Source organism: Pan troglodytes, chromosome 10, assembly GCF_028858775.2.
Source record: "Pan troglodytes isolate AG18354 chromosome 10, NHGRI_mPanTro3-v2.0_pri, whole genome shotgun sequence".
NCBI classification, from domain to species: Eukaryota; Metazoa; Chordata; class Mammalia; order Primates; family Hominidae; genus Pan; species Pan troglodytes.
The window spans coordinates 31,579,618-31,598,093 of NC_072408.2; the positions used below are offsets into that span (position 1 = coordinate 31,579,618).

The 18,476-nt window shown below is 39.1% G+C and overlaps 1 protein-coding gene across 1 annotated transcript in view; it reads right to left on the bottom strand.

Moving 5' to 3' along the window:
* The window catches only part of TBK1 (TANK binding kinase 1), a 49,961-nt gene extending 34,624 nt beyond the window's left edge, over positions 1 to 15,337 (bottom strand). Inside the window, exons 1-5 of the mRNA XM_509194.6 lie at positions 14,981 to 15,337; positions 11,639 to 11,756; positions 7,163 to 7,303; positions 3,044 to 3,173; positions 383 to 564 (exon numbers count right to left, since the gene is read on the bottom strand). Of these exons, the coding sequence (XP_509194.2) occupies positions 383 to 564; positions 3,044 to 3,173; positions 7,163 to 7,303; positions 11,639 to 11,725 (540 nt within the window). The 5' untranslated portion in view covers positions 11,726 to 11,756; positions 14,981 to 15,337. The remainder of the gene's footprint in view (positions 1 to 382; positions 565 to 3,043; positions 3,174 to 7,162; positions 7,304 to 11,638; positions 11,757 to 14,980) is intronic.
* Positions 15,338 to 18,476: the final 3,139 nt, after the last annotated feature.

Here is an 18,476-nt window from a genome sequence, read left to right on the forward strand (position 1 = left end):
TTTCGTCATTCAATAACCAACTCCCCCAAATAGAATTATCTGTTTCATAAATATAATGAATATATAAAAAACAGTATTATAACAAGCTTGTAATATATTGACTGCTCATCAAAAAACAGACCCTTTTAATTTAGATCCATAGCATCAGTAAAACTAAAGAATTTAAGGGTGCTACAAAACTTCCAAGAATTTTTAACAGAAAAATAACAGCACCCTTGGAAGCGAGTACCTAATTCCCATGTTGCACATATTCATTAGAATAGAAAATTTAATTTTTGTCATAAAAATGACATTTTATAGTGAATTGGCTGACCAATTACCCAATTATAATTACAATATATCAAGCTTCTTTAAATGAAAATATTAGTGATACATGACTTACCAAATATTCTTCTGTGCCATACAGAGAAACAAACTGCTCATCATCTTCTAATTCTCTAGCTGCACCAAAATCTGTGAGTTTGTACACAGACTGTCCATCTTCCCCTATAACACGCATGATATTTCCTGGCTTGATATCACGGTGCACTATACCATTCTCTCGTAGATGATTCATTCCACCCACTTCAACAATATAAAACAAAAGAAGTCCTAATGTAGATATTTACGTGTATGTGTGCATGTCTCAAATTCATTGATATAGTCACCCAAACTTAATATAAATTTTTCCATAATTTGGCTCAAAGTAATTTTACTCAAAGAATAGATAATAAATATATATATAAAAGATCTTATGTTTTAGTTATAAGAAGTTTTAGAATGATAAAAATTAATGTGGTCTAAGGAAGAATCCAGTGTCTCTTAAGTACTACCAGGAAAATGTAACAAAACAGTCTTAAGCATATGATTTCTTGAATTACTTTGGTTATATATATGTGGGTGATCTATTTAAACATAAAAATAATAAAGATTCCCAAAAAAGATATCAATCTTTCACCAGAGTTTTACATTTCTTTATCTTGGGAAAAAAAATTCCCTAAAAGTAATCTGGACTCAATATGTAAAACAGCAAAAAAGAAACAGAAAAACAGCAAAGTGTCAAACTTGTTTCCATAAAAATGTATTCTCATATGCTTGGCACTATTCCAAAAAGCCCATTTTTTCTTCTTTTTTCTTAAGGGCAAAGTTGTCTACTTTGCTGAAATTAAGCTATTTTGTCTAACTGACAGTGTCACTCAGTGATAACTTTATACATTTGCTTGAGGGCTGATAGATGAATGTTCAAATTCAAAATATGTAAAAGGTTTAGGGGTATCAATGTATAATTATTAAAACTCAGGACTACCAATACACTTAGGAAGACATCATATCTATAATTTCTATTTGATTAAACAGGCTGTAGCATACTAGTAATATTGTTTCTCTCTCATTGTATCCTCACCTAAATAATCACTCTGCTTCCAGTGACAAGTTGAAGAATTCCCACCAACCTTTTACCTTCTTTATCACTTGACTTTTTCCCATTCCTCAAATATTTGATTCATTTCTCTTAAGATGTTATTTCCTTTGATTGCAGTATTTTTTTTTAAATACTGCACTGAGGTTCACTGAGATATAATTCACACATAACATTCATCTTTTTAAAGTGTACAATTCAGTCGTTTTTAGTATGGTCACAGAGTTATACAACCATCACCACTGATTTCAGAACACTTTTGTCACACCAAAAAGACAACTCATACCCAACTCCATCTTCTCCTGATCCCCCAGAAACCACTAATCTGTTTTCTGTCTCTATGGATTTGCCTATTCTTGATATTTCATATAAATGGAATCATATAATATTGCAGCCTTTGTGTCTGGCTTCTTTCACTTAGCATAATGTTTTCAAGTTCATCCATGTTGTAGCATATATAACTACTTCATATCTTTTTGTAAACAAACAATATTCCATTGTATAGACACACCACATTTTTGTTTATCTATTCATCAGTTGATGGACATTTGGGCTGTTTTCATCTTTTTTTTTTTTTTGCTATTATGAATAATGCTGCTAAGTACACTGGAGTACAAGTTTTTATATGGATATAAAACTTTATCTTAATTAATTAGTTAATTAGTTAATTCTTTGGGGTATATACGTAGCAGTGGAACTGCTGGGTCATTTGGTCAAAAGTTAAGTAATTCTATATTTAACTTTTTGAGGAACTCCTAGACTGTTTTCTAGAATGGCTGTATCATTTTATAATCCCACCAGCAATGTATCAGGGTTCCAATTCTCCATATTCTTGCCAACACTTGTTTTTTTTTTTTTTTTTTTTTGAGATAGTCTTGCTTTGTTGCCCAGGCTGAAGTGCAGTGGCACAATCAAGGCTCACAGCAGCCTCAATCTCCTGGGCTCAAGTGATCCTCCCACCAGAGCCTCCTGAGTAGCTGGGACTACAAGTGCATGCCACCATGCTTGGCTATTTTTTATTTTATTTTTTGTAGAGACAGGGGCTCACTGTGTTGCTCAGGCTGATCTTGAACTCCTGGACTCAAGCAATCTGCCGGCCTCCACTTCCCAAAGTGCTGGGATTACAGGCGTGAGCCACCATGGTTGGCCCTGTTTGTCTTTTTGATATTAGTCATTTTCATTGGTATAAAGTGGTATTTCATTGTGGTTTTGATGAGCATTTCCCTAATAACCAATGATGTCGGTTATTAGTTAATTAATGTTGAGCTTTTTTTTATGTACTTGTTAGCCACTTGTGTATCTTCTTTGGAGAAATGTCTATGTGAATCCTTTGCCCATTTTTAAATTGGGTTATTTGGCTTTTTATTGTTGAGTTGTCTGGATAAAAATTCCTTGTCAGGTGTATGATTTACAAACATTTTGTTTTCATTCTATGGGCTGTCTTTTCACTTACCTGATGTCCTTTGAGGCACAAAAATGTTTAATGCTGATGAAGTCCAATTTATGTATTTCTGGTATTTGTGCTTTTGGTGTCATATCTAATGAAGCATTGCATAAAGGTCTTCAGTTTTGAATGGAAGATATTTTTTAAAAATTCTGTTATTAAATTTTATATACAAATGATATCATATAAATAAACAAACATACCCACATCTCGCAAAACAATTAAGAATTCAGATTCTGGTAGTCCATAGGCATTAGAAGGTTCTTCTAAAACAGTGTATAAACTCCCACATGGACAAAATTCCATAATAAGTACTTTATGTCTTGTTGTTGTCTGAAAAAAAAAAATCATTGATTGGGAATCAACATAAAAAATAAATTTTGATTATATGCCAGTACTTATCTGATTTCATTTAAATGCAGGATTTGCTACAATGATGAAGGCACTTTGCTTCACCTGAGATTCAGTATCTGTTGACCATACACATATAAGAATTAATATCTTCCGGCCAGGTGTGGTGGCTCACACCTGTAAACCCAGCACTTTGGGAGGCTGAGGTGGGCGGATCACGAGGTCAAGAGATTGAGACTATCCTGGCCAACATGCTGAAACCCGGTCTCTACTAAAAATACAAAAATTAGCTGAGTGTGGTGGCACATGCCTCTAGTCCCAGCTACTCAGGAGACTGAGGCAGGAGAATCACTTGAACCTGGGAGGCAGAAGTTGCAGTGAGCCGAGATGGCACTACTGCAGTCCAGCCTGGTGACAGAGCGAGACTCCATCTCAAAAAAAAAAAAAAACAAAAAAAAAACTAACATTTTCCAAATTCCTATTAGGTGAAGAAGTTGGATTTGTTTTTGAAGACAAACCACAGTAAAAAGTAGCTAAATCTGAACTACAAAATCATTGGTACAATGTTACAATGGTTTTGTTAAAATTATCTTAAATTCTTTTCCTTTTTTTTTTTTTTTTTTTGAGACAGAGTCTTGCTCTGTCACCCAGACTGGAGTGCAATGGTACGATCTTGGCTCACTGCAACCTCCACCTCCAAGGTTCAAGTGATTCTCCTGCCTCAGCTCCCAAGTAGCTGGGATTACAGGCATGCTCCACCATGCCTGGCTAATTTTTCTATTATTTTGTAGAGACGGGGTCTCACTATGTTGCCCAGGCTAGTCTCGAACTTCTGGGCTCAAGCAATCTGCCTGCCTCAACCTTCCAAAGTGCTGGGATTGCAAGCATGAGCTACCACACCCAGTCACTTGAATTTCTTTCTTTCCTTCTTTTTTTTCTTGAGACAAAGTCTCGCTTTGTCACCCAGGCTGGAGTGCAGTGGCGCGATCTCGGCTCACCGGAAGCTCCGCCTCCCGGGTTCACGCCACTCTCCATTCTCCTGCCTCAGCCTCCTGAATAGATGGGACTACAGACGAGTGCCACCACACCCGGCTAATTTTTTTGTATTTTTAGTAGAGACGGGGTTTCACCATGTTAGCCAGGATGGTCTCGATCTCCTGACCTCGTGATCCGCCCGCCTCAGCCTCCCAAAGTGCTGGGATTACAGGCGTGAGTCACCACACCAGTGTTGAATTTCTTATGTATAACAGTACATTTAGTACAACAGCTTTTCTAACCTCTTAAAATGAAATTTTTCTTGTGATGACTACTGTTACTTCAAGGAATGGAGTCCTATCCTTAAAAATAAATGGGTAGCAGAACAGCTGAGTGGTCCCTCTTGTAGCAAAGCTCCAGTCTGCTCATTTGCATCTGAGATGCTGATTTGTTTTAAACCTTAATTTTAATGTACCATTGATTATAATGCTTCATCAATTTAATAACAGCATTACGGGGAAAAAGAAATACCATCAAATTACATATACACAATGATTATAAGATGCATGAGAATTTCAGAATCTGAAAATCTGAATGAGTCTTAAAATCTACTATTCATCTCCAACTTTTTATCCTTTGTTTCTTTTCTAATTTTTTTCTACATATCTCCAAAAGACTTTTATAAAATATTTTAAATTACTCTCTGGCAGTCATTTCAAAAAAGAGAGAGAAATAATTGTAACAGAAAAAAAAAACTGTTGCTTTTAAATGATAATGTATGTTGATTGTTGAAAATTTGGGAAGTATACATAATTCCATTACCTGGAGATAATGAATTAATATTTTGGCATATTTTCTTTCAGTCTTTTTTCTATGGATGAAATAATGTCATAGATACATAATGCTGTTTGCATATTACACTGTATATATTAAGATCATACTACATATATATTTTTAATCCTGATTCTTCTCACATAACATCATATATAAGGTGTTCCAAGAAGATTAAAATTTTGGTAAATATCTCTTTTCATTACCACTTAACTATTGTGTGGTAAAAAATTAACTTTACCCAAAGAGAAGTCAGGCTTTGCCCTTGGCTACTGGAAAGTGATCTCTGGCCCCTAAAATGTCCTATCTGAAAGAACAAGACTTCTGTCTTTGTTCCTCTGGGGGCTTTGGCCACTGGAGAGTCCAACAGCATGATTTAGGATGGGGGCTTAATGGAGACTAAAGGAATTACCCCAAACCTCTGGAAGGAGCTGGGGACTAAAGGTCAGCAATACAGGCAATAAGTGATCCAGCCTCAGTAAAAACCCTGGACACCAAAGGCTTGGGTGAGCTTCCCTGACTGGCAATACTTCATGCATACTGTCATACATCAATGCTGAGAGAGTAATGTGTCCCTCAGGACAAAGAAGCTTCAAGATTGGAACCCTCCCACATTCCACGCTTTGTGTCTCTCCCTCTGGCTGGTTCTAATTTCTATCTTTTTGCTACAATAAAACTGTAATTATAAGTATAGCACTCTCCTCAGTTTTGTGAGTCATTCTACATTCCAGCAAATTACCAAATCTGAGTGTCATGGGCAACCCCCACATTTGTAGCCGGCTGGGATGATGTGAGGGTAGTCTTGTGGGAACTGTTCTCTCTGTGCAGTTCGCCAAACTCCTTTGCAATTGGTATCAGAAGTCCTGAGCAGACTTGGCAGTGTGGAAGGCTATGCTCTTAATCTTGAGTTTGGCTAATTCCAGGTAACTATCTGCCACACATTCTAATTTATTCAACTTATTTAACCATTCTTTATTATAAACAGGATGCCAATTAACATCTTCATGCATAAAATTATATTTCTGATTACTTCCTAAGAAATAATCACTAAAAATAAAATCACTCGGATAAAGAGTATAAACTACATTTTTCCCAAAGATTTTATTGATTGCTCATGTTTAAAGGGATTAAAATAATTTCTATTTCCATTATTTCTAGATTACTTTTCCTAATGACATTCTTAATTCCACTATTTCCCCTTAAAAAAATCAATTCTTTTATAATTGGACTTCATATCTTAAACTGTAGGACTCTTGAAATTTTTATTCACAAAATATAAAATTTTTATTTTTTTAAAGTTCGATTTTTTCTTTTTATAATTATTAGATTTAACTTGTTACCTTTCTTTTTCTAGTAATAATACTGGTAACCATATTCAATACCCTTTTATTTCCTTCTTTTTTTTTTTTGAGACAGGGTCTCACTCCATCACCCATGCTAGAGTACAGTGGCACAATATGGTTCACCATAGCCTTGACCTCTCAGGCTCAGGTGACCCTCCCACTTCAGCCTCCTGAGTAGCTGGAACTACAGGCGTACACCTCCATGCATGGCAAATTTTTGTATTTTTTACAGAGACAGGGTTTTGCCATGTTGCCCAGGCTGTTCTTGAATTCCTGAGCTCAAATGATCCTTTCTTTCTTTTTTTTTTTTTTTTTTTTTGAGATGGAGTCTCCCTCTGTTGCCAGGCTGGAGTGCAGCGGTGCGATCTCAGCTCACTGCGACCTCTGCCTCCTGGGTTCAAGCAATTCTCCTGTCTCAGCCTCCCAAGTAGGTGGAACTACAGGTGCGCACCACCACCCTCAGTTAATTTTTGTATTTTTAGTAGAGACGGGGTTTCACCACATTGGCCAGGCTGGTCTCAATCTCTTGACCTCGTGATCTACCTGCCTCGGTCTCCCAAAGTGCTGGGATTATAGGTGTGAGCCACTGCACCCAGCCGCAGCCGGCCGCCCCCTTTTATTTCTTACACTACTGTTTCTGATTCCATTTTTATGATATTTTATTTCTATTGTTCTATCTATTCAAGAATCCTTTAGGATAAAGTATTTGGTTGTACAAACACTAATTTTCAACAGTTTTTTTAAAAATCCATTTTTTAATATTAGGTTCTATCTCTTGACTCATAACTACAATAAATATAAGATTAAAGTTTTACTACTTACCTCCTCTTCAATAGCAAATAATTTGACAATATTTTTGTGATTGAGTTTTTTCAACACTTCAAATTCTCTCATTTGAACATCCACTGGACGAAGGAAGCTTATGTTATTAAATACTTTGATAGCAAATAAATCACCAGTTTTCTTTAAAAAAAAGAGAGAAATGTTTTATTTATTCATAATATTGTAAAAGAGATTAAAAGGTAGCATTAGAACTCGCTATTGCAACTTATTTTCTTACAGAACATCATGCATCTTTTAGGCACAGGGAATCTGTATGAGGACTCTTGACTTTTCTAAAAAGTTAAAATGAATCAATTAACTGCTCAACATTTCTTTCAAATTACACCTTTTGGAATTCAGAAATGGATATTTTCTTTCATATTATAAATAAACCTTTCATGAGGATACAGTGGGGGCAAAAATAGTCACACATCAGAAGATAAAGGCCATAACAGTATCAAAAGCAAAATCATCTTTTAAAGACGAAATAGAAAGTGAAACTCATAAGGGCTTCTCCAAGGCCTAATAATTTTAAACTAATCAAAGCAGGAGAGAGAGACTGAACACTATATTCCACCTATGAGATTTTTATTAAGAATATCAAAGTAATACAGTTAACTTTTCAGAATTATTTTGTAGCTAGGACAATGTAGGGGAGGGGAGTGGGGAAAGCAGGAGTTGCAGAGCGAGGCTAAAGTAGACTTCCTGGTTGGTTTCTGCCCCTGCTGCCCTGGGTTACTTTCTGCAACTCTACCTAGATGACCAGGGCAGGCTGTTCCTTCACAGACCCTCTCTAGAGGAGTAAAGGCATTTATTTCTTCTTCTCTACTGATGTACCACAGCATCCCACTCTCACTCCTTCATGACCTAGATCACACACAAAATTACAAAGCACAGCTGTAGTTGGGAGGGAATCTTAGAGGTTCAAAACACATGCTTACATTTCAGGTAAACATCATATTCATATGTTCTTCTTATTAACCTTCCTTTAAGATTGTCTTTCAGACCCTCTCACTTCCTTCCAATCACTCTAATGAGCAAGCCTCTCCCTCGTGGCCAGTCCAGATCTTGAGTTTAGCCTTACGTTTTCCCCCATTTATCCAAGGTTGAACTTCCCTAGAGCAAGCAGGAAAATCCTTTTCTCTTTGAGCTTGGGGTTCAAGCACATTTCATGGCTAAAGACATTTCATGGCTCTCTGTCAGGACCTCTGTACTGTTCCTGCTTTGGAGCCCTCTTTATACTTTCCTCAGATTCACCACTTAGATTCACCCTCCTCTCTCACTCCAGAATCGCATGATCCTTTTCTTAAGGCCATTTAACTGCTTCATAATCCTATGTGATTCCCCTCCCCCTGGTCATGCAAAATACACAAATTGATATATATTCTTTCTAGAGGAAAATGAAAGATCAAAGAGCCAATGACCATTTTCACACATGTGAAAAGAGAAGAATTTAAGTACAGTTCAGTTTCACTGTTTTTCCCTCAGTTCAGCAAGGGCTAAGACACTGCCAAATCTATGCATCAACCAACAGAGTGATTTTTCTTAAGCTGAGACAGGCCTCAAACTCAGTCTAAAACCAGGAGAATCCTAACAGAGGAGCAAGCAGGGAAAATAATACAATTTTGCCATATACCCACTGACCTCATGGTCATTATTTTCCAAACTTGTGTAGACTACATCATGCCTGTGAGATTATCGGGATCCAGGTGGAAACGTACTATTTTCCCTTTATTCACCTACACAGTCATCTATTATTCACTAAGTCAAAGTGTATACAAATAATAGAGATCCACATATATATATATGTATGTATATATCCATATGTGCAGATCAACACATCCTTCAAGTCTCTTCCCTTCAACTTCACCATGGTAATCACACACATATACACACACCCACACTCATACATTAGTAACTAAAAGCAATTTAATAAAAAACAGATTAAGTAGGTAATATACTTTGAATAACAAGTAATAAATGTAAGAATTTGGTCATTCTAAGAAATAATATAAAAGGGCTAATATCATGGTAAAAATCCTTTAAATAATTAAAGGGAAGCAGGATTTTTTGTAGGATATAGTCCTGAACAGTTGAAACTGCCATCATTAAGAACAAACATGGTTTCTCAAAGCACATCCCTAGGAAAACTGTTGGGGACTAAATACTAGACTGGGCCTTGGCAATCTTTTTCGTGTGTGTGTCTGTGTGTCTGTGTGTGTGTGTGTGTGTGTGTGTGTGTGTTTAGTAGAGACAGGGTTTTGTCATGTTGCCCAGGGCCTTGGCAATCTTTTTCGTGTGTGTGTGTGTGTGTGTGTGTGTGTGTGTGTGTGTGTGTTTAGTAGAGACAGGGTTTTGTCATGTTGCCCAGGCTGGTCTCAAAACTCCTGGACACAAGCAACCTACCTGCCTTGGCCTCCGAAAGTGCTGGGATTACAGGCGTGAGCCACCACGCTCGACTTCACAATCTTTTAATTAATTCTTATACTTCTGAAATTCTCATTTTAGATTTCCACACTATAATGGGTAAAGTACATATTTGTTTCCTTTGGAGAACTTTAGGTTGTCTTGGGGTAGTCTAATCAGTCCTCATTCATTCACTTATTCTTTCATTCAGCAAACATTTACAGAGTGCATACTATGTGTAGTCACTTACATGAAGGACACTGAGTATCTAAGTAAGGAAAGAGGAGCAGGATATGTGACGTATCTTCTAGTGCCAGGCCCTTTCAATATGTCTCATCCAGTTTCTATCACTATTGACTATCTCTCATCCCATCAGCTTCCACTTTACTTCCTTTCTAATCAATCTTGCTACTAAACTCGAAACTGTGTCCAGTTAATGTGCAGTATAGCTAACCGCACATTAGCTATAGTAATATTCACTAGGTCTGCCATAGTGCCTGACACATACCAAGTGATTATTAAAAGTTTGTTAATTTGGACTACAGGAAGATAAGATGATCAGACGTGTTCTCAATGCTAAATTCTGAGGCACTAGTCATTTTCTCCTTGGCATAAAACAAAAGCAATTTCTAGGACGGAGTACCCAGGATTGATCACAAGTAATCTGAATAAGAATCCAGAGCTTGTGGATAATTCTAGATACAGGGGGAGGAAAGCTAAAAGTTGTCTGTATGGTACTTCTGATTCATTCTCTATGAGCCATAAAGGGTGTTTATAGTCAATACTCTCTCCCCAGAGGAAACAGCCCCTCCCCCATGTACGCTTATCTCATCGTCACTGACAGAACTGACTGGTAGTCTCAAGAATACAGGAAAAGAGGAAGCAATTCCTCTCTACCAAAACGTCTAGGGCCCTATTTCTGAAAATAAGGATTTAGGAAGCTCCAAACATCATTTAGTTCGAAACAAATTCATAGCACTGAAAAATTAGTTATTATTTGTATTGTAAATGAACTTTGTACTCCATTTTTCCAGCTTCTTTCTCAGAATAGACTCCATTTTTCCAGCTTTTTCCCAGAATAGGAAGTTTAATTATCTTCAATTTCTTAATTTTAAATTATTTTAACTATTTTTAATTTCATCCTCCACATTGAATCTAACACAAAATCCTTTTTCTTTTTTTTTTTAATTGAGTCTCGCTCTGTCACCCAGGCTGGAGTGCGGTGGTGCTATCTTGGCTCACTGCAGCCTCCGCCTCCTGGGCTCACACCATTCTCCTGCCTCAGCCTCCCGAGTAGCTGGGACTACAGGCGCCCGCCACCACGCCTGGCTAATTTTTTTTGTATTTTTAGTAGAGACGGGGTTTCACCGTGTTAGCCAGGATGGCCTCGATCTCCTGACCTCGTGATCCGCCCGCCTCGGCCTCCCAAAGTGCTGGGATTACAGGCATAAGCCACCGCGCCCGGCCCCTTTTTGGTTCTTGAAGTGCCTCTGGGAATAATCTTTTTATTTTATTCCCACTTCCACTACCAGGTTCTGATTACCTTATACCAAAATATGGTCTTTTCAACCTGGGCTCCTTGTTGAGAATCTCATTTTACTCCAATCTACTTTGTAGGATGCTGTTTTAGTGGGGGCACTTACCCTTACCAGAGCCTATCAGAAACACCTGTGAGTTCCCCTCCCACTACACATCTGCCTCCCTACCAACCAAAATGCCACATCAAATGCTACCTCAACTCATTACACTGAACTTCTGTCAGTGAAATCACTCTCTACCATTGGGGAGCTGGGCTGGGGAAAGCATCAAAAGGCACAACACTAATCTTTCCCAGTCCATTTTCAACCAATCTGTTTTCCTCTACTCACTAACACTTAACCTGTGCCACCACTGGGTAGATATGTTCACTGTCTGACACAGCTATGCCTTAAATGACCACAAAAATCATTAAAACAATTTCTTTAGACAAAGGGATCAAAATCACCAAGTCACACACTTTAGTGTCAACATGCATCTTAGAACAAAATACATACAGTGATAAAAGGTCTTCAAAGTTTTCTCTGTACCAACCTTATGTCTTCCACGAAAGACATTTGCAGTAGCTCCTTGGCCTAAAATATCAGATAAAAGCCACAGATGATTAGAAGTGCTCTGCATCTTGGCTGGATCAGGCAATCCTCTTGTTATACTAAGAGAAAAAAAAATTTGCAACTATGTTTTAAGGGAGTAACACAGCTAAGAAACAAATGTTAGCTGTTTTTAGTCTCAAGTAAGATCACCCATTATCTGTTACTGACATGAAGTGTATAAACAGTTCAATATAAATATCTTAAGTTTCAAAGTATTTTCAAGTCATAAGTTGCTAATTGATATGGTATGAACAAATCAAAATATGAACCATTATGATTCAAGTTAGATTTTCCTCTGGAGAGACGGATCTGAATGTTCAGTTCTAGCCAATGTAGATTTTTACTTTCAACTTTTTAATCAATATCACTTTCTGTGCTTAACTCTTTGGTGTTACCTTGTCTGTTTTCATTCGTCTAAAATTCTGCAGGGATGACTAAAATTTGACATAATGGTATAAATGGATTATTAAGAGTAACTTTAAGTTGAAGATTAAAGCAAGATGCCATTTTCCCCATGACCTTCATTTTGTTTACATTTTTTCCCTGTAAGTTAGTATACACTACACATACTATAATAAAATACAATAATATGACCAAAAAAATCTAAGTTTCAGCTGGGAGCAGTGGCTCATGCCTGTAATCTCAGCGCTTTGGGAGGCCGAGGCAGGCAGATCACCTGAAGCCAGGGGTTTGAGACCACCTTGGCTAACATGGCAAAACCCCGTCTCCAGAAAAAATACAAAAATTAGCCGGGTATGGTGGCAGGTGCCTGTATCTCAGCTACTCGGGAGGCTGCAACAGGCGAATAACTTCAACCCGGAAGCAGAGGCTGCAGTGAGCCGAAATCGTGCCACCCCATTCCAGCCTGGGTGACAGAGCAAGACTCCATCGCAAAAAAAAAAAAAGAAAAAAAAAATTTGGCCGGGCGCGGTGGCTCACGCCTGTAATCCCAGCACTTTGGGAGGCCGAGGCGGGCGGATCACGAGGTCAGGAGATTGAGACCATCCTGGATAACATGGTGAAACCCCGTCTCTACTAAAAATACAAAAAAATTAGCTGGGCATGGTGGCGGGCGCCTGTAGTCCCAGCTACTCGGGAGGCGGAGGCAGAAGAATTGCTTGAAACCGGGAGGCAGAGGTTGCAGTGAGCTGAGATCGCGCCACTGCACTCCAGCCAGGGTGACAGAGCGAGACTCCATCTCAAAAAGAAACAAAAACAAACAAAAACAACACCTATTTCTCTTCTAATTTTGTCTTTGTTGATGAGAGTGATACTGTTACCTCCTTCAAATGTTTTGAAAGATTAATTTATGACATAATTTAAGGTGTTTTAAAATAAAGAAAAGTAACAATGTAAAATATAACAAATATAGAAAAAATTACTTTGTTTCCTTCAGAGCAGAGAAACACTAATGAAAACAAATGTTGTCATTGCATAATATTCCCATAAGCTAAAATTTTATCTACACAATCTACACAGAACCTGACAAACATAAAGGAAAGGTGCAAAAATTATTATTCCTGAAAAGTTACGAACTCTTCTGAAATTAATTTAAGGATAGTTTCTCCAACCTCCAAGTATAAATATATAAACGTACCAAGTGGCCTGTATTATCAAGTCTTTAATACTGAAAAGCTATGGATCTATCAAGGCATACAAAGTATCCAAGCTCCACATTGGACTAAAATTGATGTATGCTAACATAACATAAACACTAGTCCCACCATGCCCCCTTAAACCTGCTGTACTGTCATTAAAACATGGATTTTAATATCCCTCCACAGTAAGTTAAAGCAAAAAGTAGTATGCTAGACTAGGTATTCTGTGATGAATTAATGACCACCAGTATCCCCAAGTTGGGTTAGGAAAATGCAGAATGGTCAGGGGTCTCAATTTTACCAATCACTGATATAGTAGGATATTTTTATATAATTTTACTACCCATCTAATTTAGATAAACTTTATATACGACTATAGGAAATAAGCAATAAAAATAAGATTCCCTTTTCACAAATCAGGAATACACATTTGTCAGTCATTACATTTCACTCACGATACAATAACACACGTCTCAACTATCTAACGAAAAACCTTCCCTAACCAATGTAACTGTAAATGGTAAATAGTACCATTAGGTACCTATATGTATGTACCTTCAGGATAATAAGAAAAATATTTATCAGCTAAGATATCTGTTCTCTATGCAAATACAAAACTATGGTTTCTATTTAACAGTAACCACAATAGTGGTCAGGGGAAATGTCTTTTGAAATTATCTTCCAATAACTCCACAATAACATGCTAAAACACGACTCAGCACACCCACAACGTGCTTGCCGTATAAATCTTCCCAAATTTTTGACAATCATATAAGCAGGCACTCAACAACTATGTTGCTGATGATGCCGTCTTCAGCCTACTTCCTTATACCGTCCAAAACGAAAGTTACTATTTGTTGAGGGATGAAAACAGGTTTGACGACATGGCCTATGGACAAAGTTCCAGGATTTCTAAACTCTACCCCTGTGTGATTCATACACTGGGGGTTTCAGAGTGGAAAAGACCAGTCTTTGGTTATACATTTGGCAATTACTTGGGAGTTGTTTTGAGGCCACCTACTAAGAATACTTGGGATAGAGATTACAAATTAAACCCATAAGCCAGGTAGACGAGGAGCAAGGAAATGTCTGGGAATTCGTATTTCATCGGCATATATTTAAAACATCTTATGCTTCTAGTTTCCGGTGTGAGTCAACCTCTGCGGACTGAACATCACTAAAACTCTAAGGAAACGTCTCTTTTTAATCCTCTGAAAAATCAATACATTTAAAAACTGCCCGTTGTGTCGACGCTCGGAAAGAGGGTAGAAAACAGCGAATCTAACTCCAAGGGAAAGAGGTGCCCCTGCCTCCCCAGGCAGCCAGGGCCCAGGCCCGGTAACGGAGTTGTCCTCTTTATGCCCAAAGCCGCCGGACGGGATGCAGGTCGAGGACCGGCCGCGCGGCGCGGAGCGGGGATGCAGGGAACAGGGCCCGCGCGACCATTCCACCGGCTACGGCCACCCCTGACACACACCCCAGAGGCAGTGTCCACGCAGCCGGGGTCCTGGATGGCTTGGCCTCGGGTCGTCCGGGGCTTCTCGGTGCGCCCGCCCCCGCCCCCGCTCTGACTCAGCATCCCAGCCTCCCACAGGGGGCGGGAGCGCTCCCCGCCGGGTGGCGCAGGCCTGACCGACCGCGCCCCGCGCCGCCTTGGCCCCTCAGCCCGCGGCCGTCTCACTTACCCAGCCGGGTCTCCGCCGCGCCACCGCCGGCGGGCTCCCGCGGCCTCCTCGAGACCCAGGACACTTCCGGCTTCGCAAGCCCTGGCCGGGGCCCACGTGACCGACGGCCGGCGCGCCGGTGCGGGTGCGCGTGCGCACGCCTATGGCCCGTCTGGTAGCCACCACAGCCGCGGCGACAACTGCCGAGTCGGCTTCCGCGGCCACGGTAATGAGGGGGATGTCTGGAGACACCCCGTCCACTGTTGCCCTCGCCCTTTACTCTAAAGGGGAAGTGAGGAGCCCTGAGCAGCGAACACAGTAATTGGGATTCCCGCAACTGCAAATCCCGCCCCTACCCCGAGCGCTGGCCGACAGTAGGGCGGACCGACGCTGAGCAAGGGATTACATCCCAAGATTTACAGGTGTGCAGAACGTGGGACACGTGGGAGGCAGGCACAGACGGCCGGCAGAGCTGGGAGGGATGGATTCTATGTTTTAAGGGCCCACTTTGGCTGCAGTGGAGCCAGATTATCGTCTCGCAGTAATTCAGACTTTACATTTTTTTTTCATTTTCCCATCACCCAGAAAGACGTTAAATTCTTAATGTAAAAATGTTCATTTAATTCCCTCTCGCTATTTTGGAAAACGGCCGTATTGGAGTATCTAACTCTAAACTTAAGAATTTAAGAACTAAAACTTCAATACTAAAATTAGGTCCTGCAATATTCGTGCAGTCAAAATCTCAAGCCGCTATTCCCAATAAGGAATAGCTTTCTGAAGGGGTCCCTTCTGCCCACGGACAGCAAAACAGGCCTTTCTCAACATGAGGGAGCAGAGACCGCTGCTAATCTAGGGCTAAATTTCTGAGTGGAGGGGAAGAAGAAGATGGTGTTTCCCAGAGTAGCAGCAGCAAACACGAATGAATGGGAAGTCGTGCGGAGTGGCTCAGAGGCTTTTGAATGTAACAGACCTAGGGTTGCTGTCTCGGCTGCCAATTACTGACTTAAAAGCTAGTCTCTTACCTCTCTAAGCCTCAGTTTTATCAATGCACAATGGAGATAACAAAAGTCCACTCTAATGAGTTCTTACAAAGCAAGTTACTTTATTAGCATTTTAAACAATGTATAAGTGATGGAATCATTCTAACAACACATCTATTCACTGCTTACAATTCCAACTAATTTCAGTTCTTTGATATCTAATGACAAGAGCGAAGACCTGTTAAAGTTCCTTCCACCAGTAAAACTCACAGCTCAAAGTTGTGGGAGTGATTAACTGAGCCACAGGCCTTCATTCACATGTTTACCACATTAAAATACCACACAGTGTTTTCTTATAAGGTCAACCACCTGGGAAGCAATTAACATTAGCATTAAGATTTAAACTGTTAGGCACAGGGCTAAATCAGGCATTATATAAAACCTTGTGGTTCCCTAGTCAAGTCAAACAAATCCCCAAATATTTCAGCTTGTAACAGTTTTGTCCTTCCTCTCTTGAGACAATTATTTGGGTACTTGCTTTTGGAAATAAGGTAATTCATGATGGAAGCTTCCTAGCCGTGATGGTGCTCTAGGCAACTTCAGAGAATGAAGATAGAAGTTATGCATGATTATATAACATGAAGAGTTTAATTTTTATTACACACTCAATTTCCATGCCCTGATTTCTCTTAGCTCTATAAACACATGTAAATCTTCTGCAGAGCTTTAAAGAGCTCTGAAAGGGAAAACACCTTTCCATATATGGAATTGATAGCATAGTAAGGCCGTGTGCAGTGGCTTATACCTGTAATCCCAACATTGTGAGGCCAGTGGGAGGATTGCTTGAGGCCGGGAGTTTGAGACCAGACTGGGTAACATAGCGAGACCCTGTCTCTACCAAAAAAAAAAAAGTAGCTGGGTGTGGTGGTGCACACCTGTAATCACAGCTAGTCCGGATGCTGAGGCAGGAGGATTGGTAGAGTATGGGAGAAGTTACAGTGAGCTATGATGTCACCACTGCACTCCAGCCTGGGTGATAGACTGACCTCTATTCAAAAAAAAAAAAAAAAAATTAGAGTGATACACTATTAATTCCATATATGCTAATATGAGATAGCATCCATATAAACTACTATCAAGTCTTTATGTGCCAGCTACTGTAATAAGTCTTTTCAAGTTTAACTCATTGAATTCATAATGAAGTTTGAGGTAGCTACCATTATTTCCCCCTTTTTACAAATAGGGAAACTGAGGCTGGGAGACATTCTTTAACTTGCCCAAGGTTCTAAAACCAGTTACTGGCAGAACTGGTATTTGAACCTACTTAATCTGATTCTAGAGCCTGTGCTATATAAACTCTTACCCACTATGCTATGCTATTCATTAGTATCCGTTTAACAATTACTACTATTGCAATAGCTGCAATTATCACTCCTATAGTACAGGGGAACCTATCAAAGAAACACTCAGCTTTCACTTATCTATTTCTGAAAACATTTTTTATTAAAGTATAAGGTACATTTCACTGATTTATTTTTATAACTGTCAATTTAGTTAAGTATTTTTATTATATGGTGTAAGAAAAATGTTTGAAATGTCTTCTGGAATTAACCGGAACAAAATAAATGTACAAAATTTAGAACAGAATTTTACAGAGTTTATAAGCCACTGAAGCCCATTCATGAAACCCATTCATGAGGCCAAAGGGCAAAACAAACCCTCCCTGAACATCTCAATTGGGCTTTTAGAATTTAAACGTAAATGTCTATACGAATTCTGCTGCTCAGTTTTGTCCCTCCTCTCTTCTTTCCAGTGATACTACTGATAACTATTATTTTTTCCTTTTGCTTTCTCAAGTAGCCATGAATAAAAATGGAGGAAGGCAGGGGTAAGTACTTCTAATAATTAAATGTCAGTTACCATTTACAAACATAATAAACACATAGGTATACTATAGGTATACTGTGTTCTAAATACATCCAATAAAAGAGTTAGAAAATAAATTGGGATTTTAAATTCTTTTTTTTTTTTTTTTTTGAGAGAGTCTTACTCTCTTGCCCAGGCTGGCGTGCAGTGGCACAATCTCAGCTCACTGCAACCTCTGCCTTCCGGGTTCAAGCGATTCTCCTGCCTCAGCCTCCTGAGTAGCTGGGATTACGAGCGTGCACCATCACACCTGGCTGTTGTATTTTTAGTAGAGATAGGGTTTCACCATGTTGGCCAGGCTAGTCTCGAACTCCTGACCTCAAGTGATCCACTTGCCTTGGCCTCCCAAAGTGCTGGGATTACAGTTGTGAGCCACCACACCCGGCCTGGAATTTTAAATTCTATCAACAGATTCACATAGGCTTTTTCCAGTACATTAAAAAAAAAGGACTCTCATATAACAGAACTAAGTTGCATGTTACCTTTGAGGAGTGAGGTTAAATGAATTAAAGCATCCACACACTCATATTTGTAAACCTTTAAATGGGAAATTATGGAGAGATTAAGATGAGAAAATAAAACTATTTATAATAATTCCAGAAAAGACTTGG